The sequence below is a fragment of the Sceloporus occidentalis genome, unplaced genomic scaffold (assembly GCF_023333645.1).
Source record: "Sceloporus occidentalis isolate IW3139 unplaced genomic scaffold, rSceOcc1.0.p SCAF_4, whole genome shotgun sequence".
In the NCBI taxonomy this organism is placed as follows: domain Eukaryota; kingdom Metazoa; phylum Chordata; class Lepidosauria; order Squamata; family Phrynosomatidae; genus Sceloporus; species Sceloporus occidentalis.
Genome location: NW_028316984.1, coordinates 175,835,582 through 175,856,869, shown reverse-complemented (window position 1 = coordinate 175,856,869; position 21,288 = coordinate 175,835,582). Strand labels below are relative to the sequence as shown.

Below are 21,288 nucleotides of genomic sequence, written 5' to 3'. Positions count from 1 at the left end.
AAGAGCTGTTCAACAGTGGAACACACTTCCTCAGAGTGTAGTGGCATCTCCTTCTTTGGAGGTCTTTAAACAGAGGCTGGATGGCCATCTGTCAGGGGTGCTTTGATTGGAAGTTCCTGCATGGCAGGGGGATTAGACTGGTTGGCCCTTGTGGTCTCTTCCAATTCTGCGATTCTATAATTCTATGATTCTATAAAATCTTGCCATGAAAACCCCATGATAGGTTTCCCTTAGGTTCACTATAAATTGGAAATTACTTGAAGGCACACAACAACAAACCCTAAACTATATTCAAACAAACTGACATCTTAGATGACTATTTGAAGGGGGAGGTATAACACAGTTTACTGTTTTCAGAAGAAATATTTATCTTTATTTGAAAATGGAATAACAATACAATGTGATGTATTTGAGTAAATCTAAAGGTTTTTTGCTTGGCACTTGAGGTTGCCAGTTCAGAATCATCCCAGGCCCCAAGAATTTGAGGCCAAACCCTGTAATGTAGGGACAGCAGCTGGTGATGTCCTTAAATTGAATGCAGTAAGTACCAACCGCAGTTGTTCACAGCGTGTCATTCAAATACATAGACATACACCCACCCACCCTCCGAGGACATATGTTGATGTTTCTTAAGTAAGACAGAAGTTGTAACAAAAGGGACCATTCCCAGTTCAAGGAGAAATGAAGGGATTATTCGTCTTCACTTAGGGAGATGGGATTAGAAATATTTATTCTTAGGAAGTCTAAAGGAGCAATTCATGACCTCTAGGTTACTACCCTGTTCCAACTTTTCAAGGCAGGAGACTAACATTCTCAACAGTTAATACAATTGTTCCTTTTCCTCTACTCTTCAGTGTTCTTCCCCTGCTTTGCCATTTGGCTAAGAATGCTTTCTCACTCACTCACTCTCTCCCTCTAGCACTATAGTAATAATAAATTCAAAATTATTAAGGTGTAATAAATTAGTAAGCAATTTAGTTAATTAGTAAGTTAATAATTATTTAGCAAGCATCAGGGGATTTAGTAAAAAGGAGAAGAAAAGGAAATTCTGATTTGGATGAGGATAGAAAGGGCTCTGTGCCTCATCAGACAAAAAGGCTGGAAAGTGACAACACCACAAAAGCCATTCAGGGAGCTGCAGGTATGCAGTCTACAGAGCAGCAGAATGTAAATAAAGACATTTCTACTAGTCAGTTATTCATTGGAAGGAGTTCCTCTGAGCATTCTAAAAAATTCATATTAAAGAAGGTATTACTGGTATCTAGTGAGAGCAATATGGAAGGAAGGTACCCTCAGTGACACTCTTGAGTTAAATCCAGTGAATCCAGAAGTGGTGAGATCAAAAACAGCAATTGTTAAAAAGGCTAAGAAAGATGAAAGCAAACAAAGGGGGAAACTGAAGTCCATACTGGTCCATTCTTCTCCGAGAGAGAAAGGAAGAAGAGCACTGGCAAATAGTGTGAATGCAACTTCCAGTCACCATCTTGATTTAGATAGTTCTAAGCAAAAAGGAGGAGGAGTAACAAAAAGAACTTCCAGCCACTCAGAAATGGTTGTGGAGTCAAACATGAAGACACCTGTCTGTAACTTCAGCCAGCCAGGCAAGTTCAACTGAAGCACTGGCGATTCAGCAGGGAAAAGATGTGTCTTGTAAACTCAAGCCTCACGTCTGAGGCTCAAAGGGTTTTCATGGCTTATCCAAGATATTTTCACAATCATAGCCTCACATGCAAGTGCATCCATCTGAGTTCAGGGCCTTTATAAGCAGTATCACTGTATTGGCCTCTATATAAATTAATCCAGGATTTTAGGGTCAGTTTTTGGACATAAATTTCTCGATTTATAGTTGAGTAAGTATGGTAGATATAGAATTATCATTCCAGGATGGCTGAAGAAGCAAAACAAACAAACTCGTGATTGTATTTTGGAGGGGAAGAAAAAGCATATCTTTCAGTCTCTAAACTTAATGATTATTTAAAAAAAAACTTGCACCAAGTAAGGCTATGTAACAAAACTGAATGGGAGAGAGAAAGGAGCCATGGTAGTAACAGTTCAGAATGTGGCCTTGAACAGCTGGCTCGAGGGAGTAACCCAGTGGTTGTGGATGGCTCCTTTAGCCTTCCTAGAACAATCATTCTTGGTAAGTATCAACTTGTCAGTTTAACCTATTTGCTTCCAGCCAGTAAGTGTATGTAGAGAAGAGTGGATGGTAACCACTGGCACCACCATACCTGAAGGGAATAAGGAAGCTAAGTAAAAATATAGACTTCTTGGGCATCGATATTGTTAATTTTGTTTTTGTTAATTGCCATCCAGTCATCTTTGACTTATGACAACTCTGTGAATGACAAACTTCCAAGAGACCCTGTCATCAACAACACATCCGTTAAGCCTTGCAAAATGGTAGGAAGCTGCTGCTTGAACTAGCTGAGCTGGAGATTTGAACACAGCCCTTTCCTCTTTGCCCAGAGTTCAGCCCACCAAAACTGGAGAATTTGCACCCTCATCTCCTGCCTGGAGGTGACCCATGAAAACTGGAGACTTGGGACTAGGTCCTGAGATCCGACAACTATATTGGCAACAGTAATAGTAAATAAAATCTCCATAAGTGAAACAGCAAGTACACTTAGCTTTAACGGCAAACAATACCGTAGGTGGGAGTGGCAAATATTCCACAGAACTTGTACAGTGATGAGTATGAAACACTTCTGCACATTCATAGTCTCTCAATTCTGATTAAAATATGTTTGAATTTGCTGAACTGATATTTGTGGAACTGTTAATTCTTAATTGTTTTCTGAATTGCCACAGTTGCAGAGAAATATTATTAGTGAATCCTGTATTTGGGTGGCCCTTTGCAACTATTGGCCATCTTGGTCAATATCTTGTGTTGTTTCATGTATTTTAAATTACCATTATTATCATTATGCAAATAGTAATTCAATTATCATTATCAATAACAGTTGATTAAAATAGTCAAATAGTGAATTATTATTAAATTTAGTTCCCATCTCTTTCTTAGGTATGGCTTTCTTATGATGGGGGCAATCTTTTTATACCAATAATGACACTGAAGAATGAGACAATTGTGGAAACAGACACATGTGTTTACACCCAAGCAATTGTTTTTGTCACTGACAAAGGCAGCATTTACTACACTAAGGCAGGTAAGTTGTTTTTTCAATGTAGTCACCTGTAAATTTGGAGAAATCTCTGGAATATATAGTGAAGCAGAATATCATGCCAACCCACACCATCATGAGAAAGCAGAACTTTATAGAATATGAAACATAGACATTTATTTATTTTATATATTTTATTTCTATGCTGCTTTTCTGTCAAAAAGGGACTCGAGGTGGCTTGCAAGAAATGAAAACATCTTTACTATTACAGCTTTCAAAATACTTGTCATAGATTAATATGACAAGTTTTTTGAAAGCTGTAACAAAGCAAACAAAGATTCTGTTGCACTTTAAAGATTAAATGTCATAAGATGTCATGTTCTAAAGTCTACTTTATTAGGTGCATGATGCATATTTGGACAGTAATTTTTTTTAAATGTAAACAATCAAGGCAAAATGCAGTGAAACAAATACAGTATTCATATATACTGTAGTTTGTGACATTTCTGAAGCACATAAAAGTCCAACAGTTGACATAGGCTTCAGTATCTCCAGGACACATTTACAGGAGCCTCTCCATCATAAGTCACTGACTTGACATTTTCTTTCTCTCTCTGTTTCAGGTTGAACAATCTAATTATGCTACTTGTGTCATTAGAAAATTATGTCGGTTTGCAAAATATATTTAATAACTGGTTTGAGAACTTCTGATTTTAAAAATCAAGATAAACACACATGGAAAGGGTATTCCCTTTCCTCCACATGTACCCATCTACAAGCGTAAAGTAGCATGATAAGTCTTGGGAGAAAATTCCTAATTTTTTTTCATAAAATTGTCATTCTGGAGAGGAAACATTTCAGATGACATCCCATCTATACATGGAAAGGCTCAGTCTCCCATATTTCACCAAGATCCGTGCACCTGTTATTAAATAAATTTGAAAAAACCAAATAATTATTTAGGACACATTTAGTGTGTCATAACCCACTAATTTTCCTCTGTTTGTCTCTTGAAACAGGTGTGGTTCCCCAATCCATCTCTTTAGATCAGGGGTCGGCAACCTACGGCCCGCGGGCCGGATCTGGCCTGCCGAGGCCTTTCTACCGGCCCCCGCGCAGTCCTGCCGCCGTTTCCGCGCCGCTCCGGGCGCCATTTTGTTTTTCAAAATGGCGGCCGAAGTCTCGCGTGACCTTTCCCAGGACGGGAAAGGTCGCGTGAGACTTCGCCGTCATTTTGAAAAACAAAATGGCGGAGGAGGAGAAAGAGGAGGGCTGTGCGGCCTGGGGTGGAGGAGGCAAAGGATGAAGACAGGCGCCGCCCTCCCCGCCTCCCTGCGGGGCTCCGCATGGCCCTCCCCGCTTCCCCGCGGGGCTTCACACGGCCCCGCACTGCCCACCTCCTCCTCTGTCTCCTCCGTCCTGCCCCCAGGCCACACGGCGCATGGAGGAGGGGGAGGAGAAGAAAGAAGAGGAGGAGGAAGAGCAGGAGGAGGCAGCAGCAGGAGGAAGAGGAGGAAGAGGAGATGGGGGCAGCAGGAGGAGGAAGAGGAGGGAGGAAGAGCAGGAGGAGGAAGAGGAGATGGGGGCAGCAGGAGGAGGAAGAGGAGGGAGGAAGAGCAGGAGGAGGAAGAGGAGATGGGGGCAGCAGGAGGAGGAAGAGGAGGGAGGAAGAGGAGAAGGTGGTGAGTGGCCAGAGGCCACATGGGTTTTTTTGTTTTATTTTGAATTCTTTTTAATTGCTAACAAGTCTCCCTGCTTTGACAATGATAGTGTGATGATGATGATGATATTGATGATGGCGATGATGATATAAGCCAGCTTGAGAGGCATGGAGGCACTGTTTCTGAAGCCAAGAGAGTGTCACCTTCCAAAGTGTGTTTTGTGTGCTTTTAATGCTAACAAGTCTCCCTTGCTTTGACAATGATAGTGTGGTGGTGATGATGATGAGTCAGCTTGAGAAGCATGCAACTACTGTTTCAGAAGCTGAGAGTGTCACCTTGCAAAGTGTGTTTTGTGTGCTTTTAATGCTAACAAGTCTCCCTTGCTTTGACAATGATAGTGTGGTTGTGGTGATGATGATGATGATGATGATGATGATGATGATAATGATATGAGTCAGCTTGAGAGGCATTCACGCACTGTTTCTGAAGCCAAGAGAGTGTGACTTTCCAAAGTGCCTTTTCTGTGTGTTTTTGGTTCTTTAATGGTGATATTGATATCAGAAAGCCTCTGAGGCGAGGCCAATGTAAATTGCTGTGATTTTTACAAACCCATGCGCAGTGAAGAAAAACCAAAGTCCCTTGACCAAGTACACACTTCTGAGAAGTACACTTGGTCCAAGAACGGTGAAACCACCTTGACATGTTCAATATGCATAGCCATGTTAAACCATGCTAAGTGTTAAACCCAAGGGGTTTGGTTATGGAATAAACCTCTGAAATATGCAAGAGGCCATGTTAAGTAAAGCCATGTGAAATGCACAAATGTGCTGTTGTGTGTGTTTTGGAATGCAGGTTGGGGGTGTTTGTCCAGAAAGGGACCGAGGAGGAGAGGGCGGGCACACGCCTCCTCCTCCTTGCAGGGCTTCGGTGGAGGCTCCGCTCCCGGAAGGTGGAAGCTCCGCCCCCAGCATGCAGCCCCACCCCAGAGGGTGGAAGCTCCACCCCCCGGCTTCAGCGCCCCGACTTGTCTGAGGGACACCAACCCGGCCCCCAGCTCCAAAAGGTTGCCTACCCCTGCTTTAGATGGAGGGACTGAGAGTTCTTTGCTGTTTATCAGCAGATCTGTATCAGTTGCCTGGGCTCCCAACATCGACATCCCACTCGAGCATTCTTAGGCATTGTAATTTCAGGATTTTTACATGGGAGAATGAGCAGGTTACATAAAGATCTTTTTGGCTATTTTATTAAAATGGACAAAGTAATACAATAGACGAAGTAGTAAATGTACAGAGATACCCTCCTGTTAAGGAGGAACATTATATTTTCATTATCTGGCCAAACAGTTTATCTTAACTTTACATTACATGTAAGACATTAAACAACTTACGGCATCTTATTATTGTTGCCTTGTCTTTCAAATATCTCAGTAGTTTAGATCTATTTCCTCCTAATCCAAACAGTTTATTTCCTTATTACACAGAATATTGGTTGAATAATTTATCTATTACATTTTTATCCTGCCTTTTCTCCCATGAGCTCAATGTGACATATGTCCCTCCATCTCCCCTCATGACAGCTTTGAGATAGGTTATGCTAATAAATACTGACCCAAAGTCAGGAGGGACTTAAACCTGAATTTCACAAATCATAGATCAGGACTTTACACCACACTGGCTCTGACCAGGGCAGATACTGATCCTCCTACAGAGCTACTAAAAATCACTCTTCTAAAATAGATTCATTCTCTTTATTTTAATAATAATAATAATAATAATAATAATAATAATTTATTTATATTCTGCCTTTCCCTGAGAGAATCAATTAGCAGGATTTGGTGCACTCCTCTGTTTATATTATCTTTTCTTCTTTTCCGAGGCAAGCGAAGGTATGCCAGGCTTAGAGTTGCACAGACAGCTTTCTTCAGCATGTACTTTGACCACTTGGGAACTTTAAATCATATTAGTCTGAACGGTTCATCTGTTGATGATTTAGTAGTATCTGTGGTGGATGTGAACACTTTATTGAAGGTACGGTATGCTTTTGATGTGCGAATGGAGCTAAAATTAATATGTATACATTTTGTATAAATGTGCTAATGATAATATTTATACATTGTAATTGCTGCTATATGGGGATGATCCTTCAATCTTTCAATGCAACAAAGCAGGAAGCTAGTGTTAAGATCACAATTGGATTAATATCTGTGGTTTCTATCACTCTCAAAAATGGTTCTTCTGCCTGCACTCAGCTGTAATCAGAATATTCCAGAATTTAGTAATTTTGTGTGGAATTCAGTGTGCATGCTTTAGTTGGCTTCAGACTCTCTCCATCAATTCCATTTTTCTTGCCATGGGAGCAGCAGCATGGTTAGTATTCCTTGTTAGGCTTCGCTTGGCTTTTTCCGTTGATTCTTAGAGCTCTTGGATGTTCCCCCTGCCCCAATATCTGTCCATATGGGCCCAGCCATGATGGATATGTCTCCTTGATAGTAAAGCATATTATTTAATATCCTCTGAGGGTAAGAGTGCTCTGATGGGTGTACATTCTGAGTACCTCAGATGTCTAGCAGAAGGACATATAAGTGGAAGTTGCTCTGTGTGCCACAATCAGGCCCTTCTTGGGAGAATTGTCTCTAGATCACTGATCATTGCCCTGGACCATCCTTTGTATTCGGTCTCTACCCCCATTTAGGCTGCAAATTCTAAAGGCAACTTCACTTTCAATAGCCAGGGTTTGACATTAATACCATCCACATTCATATTGATATCATCAACATCAGTTGGGCAGAAACAGATGACCAGAATGCTGATTACAGCAACACAATCAGCATTCAGACATAGTAACAACCCATTTCAAGGGCACTTCAGTTGTGAAAACAAATAGGGTTGCATTTTTCAAGTGTTTTCGTCCCTTCCAGCTATTATTATTATTATTATTATTATTATTATTATTAATAACCTTTATTTATAAAGCGCTGTAAATTTACACAGCACTGTACATACAAACTTTTAATTAGATGTTTCCCTGCCCTCAGGCTTACAATCTAAAAAGACACGACACAAAAGGAGAAGGAATGGTTGTGGGGAAGGGATATTATTAAAATCTATTAAAATTATTACTAATATTAAACTAAAATAACTTATTTTAAAGATCTTGATAAGTTGAAGGCTTCATCCCCCCCCCCCCCCAGTTTGTTATTGTTGTGTACCTTTAAGTCGGTTAAGAAGAACTTGTCATGGGGTTTTCTTGGCAAGTTTCTTCAGAGGTGCTTTGCCACTGCCATCCTCTGAAGCTGAGAGGATGGCAATGAATGTCACCTAGTGGGTTCACTTGGCCAAGCCGGGATTCAAACCCTTGTCTCCAGAGTCATAGTTCAATGCTCAAAATGCTACATCATGCCGGCAAACTAGTTTAGAGAGATCTATATCTGCACATGATGAAACTGAATAATTTATTTTCTCATTTTGTTCTAGGAGGATGATTTAGGTTTTAATGCTGCTTTGGCAGCACAGTATGTCACTGAAGAGCAGATGATCTTTTGTAACCATGAGTCTTTGACTCCAGCAGTACCCAGTGTAGTATTCACTCGTCTGCAAGTAGGCAAAGCATTTATATATGGGTAAATACCAATAACAGCAAGTATTCAACGAGTTATCTGTCAAGCAATAACCAGTTGTTCCAGGAATTCTCCAATGTAGAAAGAACATCTATTTCAGAGGCAAAAATGAGAGGTGCAAACTTTTAACGTTATAATTTTAAGGATCACAGACTACAAACTACCTGTCCAGGCTTAACTGAAAGGAAAATCCGCATTCAGAATTTTCAGAAAATAGAATCCAGATTGCTACATGCCTTTCATGGTTTTCTCAAGTGAAATGTGTATCTAGCTGACACTTAATTGGAAGGGCTGTACCTAGGAAATCATCCCAGAATATGAATAGCATTATTTATTTTAACAACAACAAAAAATACTATTTTATTCCATCAACAAAGAAAGTCCTATAAGAAGGTACATAAAAGTTATTTTTAAAACTTTTACTATAGTGTTACTATAGCAACACTATAATTAGAGTGTGGCATAAAAACTGTAAAACCAGCAAGCAGAAACAAGCAAGCAAAATCTATTGTGAGTTAATTTTATTCACTACTTTGAAAACTGAACAAATTTTAAATGTCTTGGCCACTAGATTTGCCACGATTGCAGTAGCCATTAAAATCTGGCAACACCTGTAGTGCTTCTCTGTTGCAGGAGGATGCCAGACCATCCCCTCATTCCATTGTTGTTGTTGCAACCCAAGATTCCCTATCCTCCACTGCTCTGCTTAGTTCCTGTAAATTCATGCCCATGACCTCCTTAATAGTGTCCATTCATCTAGCACAGTGATGGCAAACCTTTTAGAGGCCGAGTGCCCAAACTGCAAACCAAAACCCACTTATTTATTGCAAAGTGCCATGTCCCTCTGGCTTTCTAGTAACAAACTCTGGCAAACTCTGTGCTGGGGCGATGGGACATGTGCCCAAAGAGAGGGCTCTGAGTGCCACCTCTGGCACACATGCCATAGGTTCACCATCACTGATCTAGCATGTATTCTTCCTCTCTACATCCCTCCAACTTAACCACAAGGCAGTATCTTTTCCCCCCAGAAGTAATGGGAAGAGAATGATGTACTCTGTCACAATTTTGGGGTGGCATTAAGATGCAAAAAGGGGTGCAGTGGTCTCATGCAGCTCACAAGTTGTATTCTTCTTTGTGGTCTCAGTGAATCACACAAATAGTTCTTCCTGCACCTGTGCAGAGCCACACAAAATGTTCTGGAATCTCTAGGCAGATTTTTGGCAGTAGCTCCCCCATCTCTTATTTCACCCCTAGCATCCCAGCTCATTTATCTCCGTTCCTTTTCATCCACTGCACTGGCAGCATCAAATGTAGATTGCTCTCGGAATCGCTTTCAGTTTTACTTCAGGATTAGGTTTTGGATTTCAAACTGTTTTTTGATGACCGGCAGAGGCATGCTATCTCCTCCTCCTCCTCCTCCATCATATCTTCTGTGCCTGGGATCTCTGCTGCAGGGAGGCTTGATTGCTGAGCCTCCTGACAGAGCACAGAGCTGACAGGACAGACCTAGGACCTGGCTCAGCTTCAGGCTTAGCCTCAAACTGCGACTCTAGCCCAGACACCTTGTCCTCTGAATCCTCAGCCTGGCTGGGCATGACAATCTCCATCTCTGCACTTAGATGTGTCTCTATCAACTATGACCTGCTTTGACTCCATTGGACTTTTTGAGAGCTAGATCTCATGCTCTCGATGTCCATGTCTCCAAGCAGGTCATACAAATGGCTTATGCTCTTGACACTGAGGTGGAGTCTGATCCCTTGGATCCGATCTACGAGTGAATCCAATCTAAGGTTCCAACACCAGCATTGATCCCGTTTCTGCCGTTGATGTTGAGGATTGCCAAACGCTCTTGGACCACTCCGTCTACCATGCCTCCTACCTCTCAAAAGATCAAGAGTCAACTAAAAAAGTAAATGAAGAGAGGAATCCAGTCAGAATATTGGAGACAACAGTGACTAAAGCCTGCAAAGGCAGACTTAATGTTGAACATAAAGTAAATAAAACAATGACCACAGAGGATGTACACACATTCAACCTAGATAATGAGGAAATTGAAATAGTTAACGAGTTCCTGGACCTTGGATCAAACATTGATCAGGAAGGAGACTACAGTCAAGAAATCAGAAAAAGACTAAGAATGGGGAGGGCAGATATGAAAGGACTAGAAAAGATCCTAAAAAGTAAAAATATACAACTGAGCACTAAAGTTAGAATCCTCCACATCTTTGCATTACCATGTACGGATGTGAGAGCTGGACAGTGAAGAAAGTAGATGGGAATAAAATTAATTCATTTGAGATGTGCTGAAGAAGAGTGCCTAGGATACTGTGGACATGCAAAAGACAAACAAATGGGTCCTTGAACAGATCAAGTCTGAAATTTCCCTTGAAGCCAAGATGATCAAAGTGAGACTGTCATACTTTGGGCACATCATGAGAAGGCACAACTCACTGGAAAAAACAAGAATGCCAATAAAGGTGGAGGGCATTCTTGTCACACCAGATGGATAGACTCAATTAGGTAGGTCATGGGCCTGAATGTACATGAACTAAGCATAGCAGTGGAGGACAGGGGATCTTGGTGATGTATCCTCACAGGATTGCCATCAGCTGACTCGAAGGCAATTAACAACAAAGGGCTGGAACAAATGGCCCTTTAAAGCTGCCATCTGGATGGCTTGGGAGCATGGCATTTATATGCCGCACACTCCCACGCTGCCCTGAAGCTGCCCGGAAGTTGAGCAGCCACCCAGATGTGGGCAGCTTCAAAATGCTTTGGCAGTATGGCATGTACACTCTGCATACCACCACACCGCCAATACACCACACTCGGCTGCGCTGTCTTGGAGCCAGCTTTGGGCTGCAGGGGGGTAGGAAAAGCTGGCCTTTCCCTGGCCAAAAACAGAGCAGATCTTTTCCATTCCTTTTTTGGCCAGATTCAAGGTGGGTTAGGACCACAGTGTCTGTTTGTCGCGGCCCCAATCCATCTTTGGAAGGGGCAACTTTTAGCCCATCTGTTTAGCCCCAATGTAAGAGAATCTGAAAGAGTTAAAACAGCTTGTAGTACTAGGATTAGGTCAATAAAAAGGTCTTTGCATGCTGCTGAATGGTTTTAAGAATATTGTCAATGCAAGAGATCCAGAATAACAGATTTGCATGGCGACTGCAGTAGTGCCAAATTTTTATAGTAACAATTTCTTTAAGACAGCCGTATTGTTGGGAGGGGGAAATATTTAAGAATGTTAAAGTAAAAAGACAACAATATTGACTATGGAAGTAAAGACAAGGAAATGCCATATAGAATATGAAAGAGACTACACATGTATTTATATGTTTTACTCTGTTTTTACTTATTATTGTTGAATAATAATAATAATAAGGACAGCCATACTGCCTTTTCTCATAAGGAGGTGCATGGCATCCTCTGGATTAAGTTTAATAAACGCTCTCTTCTTGCTGCAACCAGCCAGGAAGACCAAGGAGCAAAAACAATGAGCTGATTCTTTAGGATGTGTGGGTTTTATCAACCTGGTAAGTGTCAAGAGAAACATGAGACTACATGCCATTTATATGCATTTAAAATGTAGTTTGACATCATTATTAAGATAGTAAAATATGATTATGTTTTTAAATCCAGGCCAGGAGGATCAGGTTTAATCAATAAGGTATTCAGGAAGACAATTACTCGACACTTTGTATCATGTGTCCTTATAGATGTACTGGATCGCTTTCCTGTTGAATTTAAAACTGATAGCCCTGCTACATCAAATACATTAACTGTTTTGGCCCCTGCCGCCGGCAGTTACTCACATCGCCTTCAGCTTGCTGCTTCAGGTGTGTAGCTCACATGATATGGGATGAGTGAGAATTCTATTCATTTGTTTTTCTGATTGTTGGCATATTCGTTTCTTGACTCTCCTTACGGTATAGACTTTGGCTTTTCCTGTGAATTTGTTTGGTTTCTCTGGCTCCAGCCTTACCACGAAACTAATCCAGTACCATGGCCTACCATTCCTTTAAAAAATGCACTAGGTGCGATGGCAAAATCTCAGGCCAAGACAGACACACTGTCTTCTCTGTTTGGGTGAGGGCCATAGACCAGTGGTCCTCAAATTGTGTTCTTTAAGGGATTTTGGACCTCAGCTCCCAGAATCCCAGGCTACTCACTTTAGGCATGCTGAGGCATTATTTGTCTTGTTTAGTCTGAGGACTTGAAGTCAGAGGACATCAAAAATGGTAATAGCATGATGGATAATGTATGGCCACATTCCACAAAATTGATGACTGCAAATACAGCTTATACAGTGTTGGCATCTTTGCAAGATATACGTATGTGATGTAGCAGGATGGAAAGAACTAATTACCTTTATTAAACATTACAAACTCAATAGCTATAAGCATGGGCTACTTTTGGCAGAACAGTGCTTCAAGCGGTGGTTATGTACCATAGAATTCCCATCTAATTTGGGGGCTTGGGTAAATCCCAGTTATGTTGGATTCCTATTCCATGCCATGCCAAGAATGAGATGTTTGTACTTAATGAGCATGTTCATTCTGGGATGTCAGGAGAAGTAATCCACATCCACCCTTGGGAGAATATATATATTTAAATAGGCAATAGTAAGACAGTGTTTCAAGATTAGTTAGTTGTGGGAAGGTTGGGACAGAGCTAGATAATTATACTGGCTGAGCAGGGAAGGGGTCTAATGGATCAAATGGGAAAAGAACATAATCTCCTGCCTAGTCTACTTGGGACATGGGGTTAAACCCAATTGTGATGGATTATTCCTCCTGCTATCCAAGAATGAATATTCTCAGTAAGTACAACTTCTCATTTTTGTGCAATGTCAATAACGTTTTGTTACTTTTAAATGTTTTTTCCAGGTGTTGATATATTTAAAGCAACGGATGTTGAGAAAACTGTGGTAATTCCAGGCTCAAGCAGTTTCTTAATTGTTTCAGTTTTGGATGACACCAATGCTTTAGGAAATGCCGTGATGCCTAATCAAGTACTTTTAGACAAACCAATTCCAAGTGGACAGTGGTTTTTGTATGACTTTGGCACAAGGAATGGAAGAAAATGGAAAATTATTGTTGACATATGTAGATATACAATACAACAGTTTGATGACTTATCTCTCCATGCAATTAAATACTTGGATATTGGGTCACATCTAAATTTCTCATTCCGAGTAACTCCAGTTAATGTAGGTAAGGTCTTCAAAATCTTTCTACCTATATTTCTGCCATCAGTACTGTTTATGAAACAAATGTAAGGGTCTATACTATGTAAAGAAAAACACTTCCTGTGCACTTCCTGTACTTTCAGTGAAAACGTTCACTGTTGGCTATTTAACTGAAATGAAATCTAACAAAATGTATTTTTCTAGCTGCATCCATGTTTATATGCATAACTGACTTTTTTGAAAACAACATGGCAGCCAAACTCCACTTAACAGAGCCTAAAAGACATTGAGAGTAGTGAAGACAGTGAAGAAAGTCAGGTTAATCATCACTCAGTTGGTATTCCAAGGTAGCTTTCTTTAACAACTCTTGTATCGTACGCTGGGACTGTACCCATTCTATGTTGCATGTAGTACATTTTGGACTCAATCTGACAGTCCCTTCTTCCTAAATGTAGTAAATCAAAGGGGGCAAGAGATAAGCACACATGATTTTGGCTGGGCTTGGGCATCCATCTCATTTTTGTCCTCTTTTGGTGCAGCCAAACATCTCCTGAATTAATTTCTGTTAATCCAAACACATTTAAAATACAAATCAATAAATAATAAGCTTATTTTCTTAACAGGTTAAGTCATACTGTTACTTTGTTTTTCTTCTGATTTTTTCTTGGATAAATTATTAGCAGATCCCTATTTAAAATGTGTTTTAACTTCACTTCAGAAACACACACAAAGAGACAAAATTCTGGTGCTTTGATTCTTTCTAGGTTGCAGTGTTGTCATGCACAAAAACACATTTGAGCCTTGTCTTTTTCTGCCACCTCAACAATTGTTTCCCAGTGCTTTGGAGCAGTTTTTGGGATGCACAGGGTCGGCTGCTGGTAGACGGTGGATGACCTCTCCCTCCTAGCTCCACTGATAAAAGCAGTACCACCAGGAGAATTACCCTATTTGATATGGACCAAACATTCTGGTCACATTTATTTCCTACCACATAAATATGGATTTTTCATTCACATAATATTTTGGGATGTATACGAGTATATATGAAAGAAAATTACATTGGAATCCATCAAAATGCTCAGCTGTTTTTGTTCTAATTGTATTCTCAGAGCATGCTTTTCTTGTGCGGTGTTGACCAAGATAAAGGAAAGAGAAGAAATAAGCATTGTGTTCATTATCTCATTCCACAGCCTATCAGATATTCCATAGACAACTTATGAGAGTACTGGTTGGAAATCCGACTCTCCTGGATGTGGATGCAGATGACCACTGGGATGACAGTGACAGTTACATAATTCGTATCAATGTTCATAGTAAATTTTTTGAACAGGTAATATATACCTAGCTTTCTCAAGATGTTTTGTTAAAATATAAATAAATGTAACATCTAGCCTACACTGTTCTCTAAGCACATTGACTCAGCAACTCAAACTAGTTGATACTGTTTTCTCTAATAAAATTCTGGGAATTCTAGGTTGGTGAGTTAAATTAGTGATCTGTAGTAATCTCCATTTCTGGTGCAGCCTGAGAATAGGAAATTAGTATTCAACCAGTTTTAAGTCTATAGGGTTGACAGGACTCCCTGTGCAGTAGAGATTCAGAATGTTCCACATTTCTGCTTAGGCTGATAAGCAAGATCGGCGGGCTCAGTTCCCAATAACCAAGAGAACATCTTGATGTGATTAAAACAAAAGATTTTATCCCAGAAATTTAGACAGAAGTTCCTCTGTCCAGGGTTTGTGTCGGAACTGAAAAGTTTTCTCCTTGGATCATGCTTAAGAGTTCTTATCATCCAGCCCCCCTCCCCAGCTATGATCCCAAGCCTTTGATCTGGATCAAAGGGTCCAAACAGACAGGCCAAAATAAATCTGCTTTGGGTCAATTTGGACGTATGCTCTTTAAATGATGCATGCGTCCTAAGAGGCCAGAAACCACGCCAAAGCTATGCTCCGGTCCTGGATTAGAGCGTGGCTTTGGTGCAGCTTCTGGCCTCTTAAGATGCATGTATCATTTAAACAGCATACCTCCAAAGTGACCCAAAGTAATTTTAATTTGGCCTGTCTGTTTGGGCCCAAAGTTACCTGTTTCCTCTTTCCTTTCCTGCATTATCATTCAATCACACTTAAGAAAGGAGAGCATCCCGGGTTTACAACCCCAATCTGCTTGCAAGAACAACAGGGTCATAAAACCACAAATCTCTCTCACCTCTAGCCATTTCCTCCTTCCCTTGTTTCCCAAGCTTGGCTTGCCACAAGATTCCTATTCCTCTCTCGATAAACCAGCATTCATCCTAACACTATATCACCATACCACCATATCATCATTACATCAGATCATCAGATCATCATGACAGAACCTTGCATACAGATCTGGCAGATAGATCCCTTGCAGAAAAATCCTCTTCTCCATATTAGCATGATGTCCAGCTCTAAGGGTAAGTTTGTTACTCACCCTATGAGTTATGCACAAGCTACAATGAAAAAGAGGTTTATTGTTTTGTCAGATGTAATATGTATAGACACACAACCCAGCTTCCTGCCCGCTTTTGTCACAGGATATACTAAATGCTGTTGGTTTTCCTGCATCATGGTGGTCTGGCATGGAAACAGCAGGAGCTATGCCCATTGAGCATGCATAGTTGATAATGGTGGCATGGATAGGTTTGCAGTAGTATAGTAGACAAATGGTATTAAGATGGATTGTATGTGTGAGATATTTGTGACATAGTTTTGAATGATTCCAAAAGCAAGCTGTTTCTTGAACTCTCCCCATTATATATTTTGCATATATACTATGTAAACAAAACAAGTGGTAAGGCAAGACTCAATGGTTCATGGTTACATGGAGAAGGTTATGTGGTGAGAAGATAATTGTTCATTCATATTGGAAATAAATTAATGTTATGCTTTTAATAAATATCCCTAGGGTAAAACCTCCATAGCTGTGGTGATTTTGTATGCATCCCTTCTTTGCGATGTTGCAACTGTTGTCTTAACCATGAAGAATTCCTGCTCCTATCTTAAAACAATGCACTACGTTCTGCCTTTTGAAATCACTGAAAAGGACTGGCTGTCTGATGTGGTTACTCCTAAGTACAATGCCTCAGTGGGTTCCAAACACTTAGTGCATCTGCCGGTAAGGGTCTTGAACTTTATATGTCATATTGTTCATTTGCACTGCATTTCTGCTCTTTCCTAAAAGCTCTGGATAGGCAAGGGGCTAACTTAACTGTAAGTTATGGCACAGACGATGGTGTATGCATCAGTATCCCTTTAGTTTCTCCAGTAGTTTTAATATATTTATTAATTTTGTCAACACTCAGAAAAGATGGCAGCGACAGATTTATTTATCATTGCAATTAAACCTCTCAAGTAGGAGCCTCAGGGATCTAAATTTTTTTCTGTTATAAAGTCTGTCATACCAAATGATCAATTATAGCATTTTCCAGACTACAGATTATAGAAGCACACTTCTTTTTCCCCCTTGTATTTTCACTTATACTGCTAAAGGGTGTGAAAGTTTATCCAACCTTAAAAGAACTCATAGCTTGGGATTCTGCATGAATCATTGATCTGCCTCCTGACTCCTTTTTGCATTGTTGTTTTTTTGTTTGGCTTGGTTTGGCTCACTTGATCCTTTAAAGGAGAGCCATTGTAGTGTAGTGCTTTGCATGCTGGACTACAACTCTGGAAACCAGGAACTCAGCCGTAGAAAGCCATTGGGTGACCTTGGGCAAGTCATACTCTCTCATGCCTCTGTGAACAAATCTTTCCAAGAAAAGCCCATGATAGGTTTATCTTAAGGTCATCATAAATCGGAAAGAACTTGATGGCACACAACAGCAACATGACTTACTGTTCAAAGGGCTCCTTTAATTCAGTTTGTTTATCATAGCTATTTCAGTCAGTATTCTCTTTCATTCAGATAAACTACAGGCCACCATCTGTCAGAGGAATAGCTGTTCCACTCACAGAAAACTTCTATAATGTTGACCCCAGCAAACCCAGAATGAGAGATTATTTTGCAAGATCAAAAGTAAGTCAGAACAACTGTTCCTGTAGAACCTTTGACTGCATGCTTTTTTTTTAAGACTGCTGTTTTGTAAACCTGCTTTTCACACATTTTCATTGTATACTCACACACAAACAAATCTATGTAATTGAAAAAGACATCTCATAAAGATAGCAGTTTTATCACTCAGCTACTTGATGGATATTTCTATGGAACCCAACGATCGGCATGCATGCTGTCCCAAAAGAATTTTGTTCAGAGCCCATTCATCCTGCTCTCACCTCCTACATACTTTATCACTGTTGGCTGTCCATGTGTACAACATAATTGGTATTCACACTATTAATCAAGGAAAAATAAGCACAGAATATGTGTCCAAGATATTCGTGTTTTAATATTCTAGTGGCCACTCCATATCCTTGTCTATGTCATGTAGCACTGGGATGGAGATGAGGGCATATTTGGAAACAATCGTATAGTCACTTCACCATATAATCAGCATTTTCCATATATATATATATATATATATATATATATGACAATAAGCAATCATAACAAATAAGTGCAACCAGAAAAGGAGGGAGGAGGGACTCAAAATACAACAAAACAAAAATAGCAACATCATGGACCAAGCAACACAAACATTGTTTTAAATATAGCTATATCCCAAAATTAGGTTTTTATTGGTATCAAAAATTTGAAATCCTAGATGATGATTGATGTGAAGATGTACCATTTGATAACTCTTGCTCAGTTTTTTTTAATAACTCAGTTATTGGTTAATTAAAAGGAGAATGAACTGTATGAAAACTGTCTTTTTCAACACTTTTTGGAGCTTCCTCCAGCCATTTGGATTCTACAAGTATTTTTTCTTTCTACAAAACCAGCTCACCACACATGGTCCCACCAGGATCAAAATGAAAGTTGTGCCAACATTTTCCATGTTCTTGTAATCTACATTTTGCATTTTCCTTTTTCCCTATGCTTCTTCAACAATATATGAATTATCTGTTTTATATGAATTATATTTAATGTTTTTACTGTTCTTTCCATTGTGTAAATAAAACAGAAAATTGCCATGTGTATTTATTCTTTGCTCTCAGAATCTCAAAATCATGGCAGAAATTGAGATTTATTTAATTTGTATATTTTTTTTTCTCTTAGACTACTGGACAGTACAAGCAATGTGTTAACAAGACAACTCGAGCTCAATGTAAATGTACCTCAAATATGAAGGTGTCATTTTCTGTTGCCTTTTCAGATTGTAAGGAGAAGGTAAGCACTACATGCTATACAATTTGAATAAATTAATGTATAAATATTACATACATTTCTATAGTGGAAGCAAAGATTCCAGAATAGTTTTTGGGTGGGTTTTTTGGGCTATGTGTCCATGTTCCAGAAGAGTTTATTCCTGACATTTCACCAGCATCTGTGGCTGGCATCTTCAGGAATAAAGTCTTCAAGAACATGGCCACATAGCCCAAAAAAACCACAAAAAAACTATGGATGCTGGCCATGAAACCCTTCGACTTTCAGGATAGTGTTTTTTCATTTTTTTAAAAAAAGAAAATTCATCAGCCAGATCTAAATATAATAAGCAACAGATGGGTAAATAAAAATGAGGTTGACCTGGTGTCAAAGAGACTGCAAGGTTAGTTCTAGGAGAACTTACCTGAACAGAGAATTTCCTAAATTGAATGCTACGATCAAGACACATTGCCATCTGTTCATGGTAAGGACATTTAGAGAAGAGCCGGCAAATATGATCTCAATACATATGGATGGAAAGGTATTTTCTGCAAGGCACCTGGGTCTTAAGCCATATAGGGCTTTAAAGGTAAGCACCAGATTTTGAACCAAAGTCAGAAATGGACTGGTAGTAAATATGTTCAATATAATATGTTGAAAATGACTACTTGTCCTCAATATCCTGGTATCTGTATTTTGAACTAAATACATTTTTCAAAAAGTCTTCAGAAGAAAAATTCCACATCCAACACATTAGGTCATCAATCCCAGATGTTACCTGATCAGGGATAACTGCAGCTATATCCTTTCTGAGAAAGGTAGACTGCAGCTGGCGCACCAACTACTTCATTGTTCTGGGTTTATGAAGTGGTCTCTTCTGAGAGAACACCAAAACAATGTTTTTGGAATCAAATTTTTTTCAGGGAGTAGCTGAAAATAGGAAGCCATTTCTGGGTGGCGGTGCACAAATTGCTGCTTGTCCTTTGAAACAGGGATCCCATCATCTGCTCTAATGGCTCAGGTAAAAGGGCCCAACCGAGGCTATCAATGGGAGAAGCCCAAGAGAAGAGTTTCAACTAATATCTATCATCTAGTATTAAAAGCAGCAGCCACAGTCTTTGATTCCTGGTAGCGCAGTGAGAGCCCTGGTGGTGCAGTGGTTAAATGCCTGTACTGCACCCACTCACTCACAAACCATAAGGTTGCAAGTTCAATACCAGCAAAAGGTCTCAAGCTCAGGCTTGCATCCTTCCAAGGTTAAAATGCATACTCAGATTGTTGGGGCCAATTAGCTTACACTTTGTAAACTGCTTAGGGAGTGCTTAAGCACACTAATTAGCGGTATAGAAATGCTATTGCTATTGCTACTCAAGACCATGGAGAGCAATCCTGCAGCCAGAGCACCCAAATGCGTCCCCAACACACTACTGGAGCAAATGATGGGGATACATCTTGTATGGATTACTATGTGCTGCATAGGGCTGCCTCTCAAAATTGTATGGAAATTCTAGCTTGTCCAGGGTGCTGCAGCCAGGTTAATGGTGTGTGTGTGTGTGTGTGTGTGTGTGTGTGTGTGTGTGTGTGTGTGTGTGTGAATTACAGGGAGCATATGACTTTATTAACTACTGGTCCGTTTTCAGACTGAATGCAATGTGCTGCTTATAACCTTTATTGTTGTTAATTTCCCTTGAGTTGGGAGTCAAAGGCCTCTCATGGCAATTCCCTGAACAAGATGCAGGTTCTTAGGCAGACATCCCCTATTCAGAAGGACTGGGCAATGGTTCTGACTTCAGAGTTGCTCCCACTAGGTACTTTGGTTTCCATGGATCTTGGCCTTGGCTATGACACAGTCTTGGGACCCGTTGCTTGCTGAAGGAACACTTTTAGATACCATATTTCAAATACTCTCTCCTTTCATTTCTCATCATTGCCTTGGTATGAAACTAAACTCTTAGGCCTGTCCTCAGAAAATGTCATTCTTTTGGAACTATTGCCTTCTGCAGGATGATGCTACTTCAAATTTCTCTTTTATCAGTGAAAAGGCAGCCCTGGAATAGTTGCACCACTGAGACTTGGCTAGAAATAGAGTTATGTTGCAAAAAATGCTGCGTCCTCCTCCTGTTTAGCAAAACTAATCCAAATAATGTAAGGGTTACATTCATGTCATTGCACTGAAACCTATGCAGGATAGAAACAAAGATTGTAAAAGATTATTACAGTTTCACTAACATAATTTTTAACACCATTTTTTTTTCTATATAACTTTAAATTTCAGGCTCTGCGAATGAAATTTCCAGTAACAAAACTTCCTATCTATTTCACTCTTGAGGATGAGGGTCATTCTCAGAACATGACATCACCTTATTTTATCACAATAATAGAAGTCAACAACAGAACAAACTGGAAAGTTTCAGGTAAGGAACACAAAAGATTCAGAAGTAT

The 21,288-nt window shown here is 39.9% G+C and overlaps 1 protein-coding gene across 4 annotated transcripts in view; it reads left to right on the top strand.

Moving 5' to 3' along the window:
- CATSPERB (catsper channel auxiliary subunit beta) overlaps positions 1-21,288 on the top strand; it is an 83,382-nt gene that overhangs the window by 48,113 nt on the left and 13,981 nt on the right. For all 4 annotated transcript variants that reach the window (XM_089522403.1, XM_089522402.1, XM_089522401.1 and 1 more), the window contains 10 exons: positions 3,023-3,167; positions 6,659-6,810; positions 8,257-8,402; positions 12,036-12,232; positions 13,283-13,609; positions 14,775-14,914; positions 16,510-16,719; positions 17,509-17,619; positions 18,760-18,870; positions 21,122-21,260. In XM_089522403.1, the coding sequence (XP_089378529.1) occupies positions 3,023-3,167; positions 6,659-6,810; positions 8,257-8,402; positions 12,036-12,232; positions 13,283-13,609; positions 14,775-14,914; positions 16,510-16,719; positions 17,509-17,619; positions 18,760-18,870; positions 21,122-21,260 (1,678 nt within the window). The remainder of the gene's footprint in view (positions 1-3,022; positions 3,168-6,658; positions 6,811-8,256; positions 8,403-12,035; positions 12,233-13,282; positions 13,610-14,774; positions 14,915-16,509; positions 16,720-17,508; positions 17,620-18,759; positions 18,871-21,121; positions 21,261-21,288) is intronic.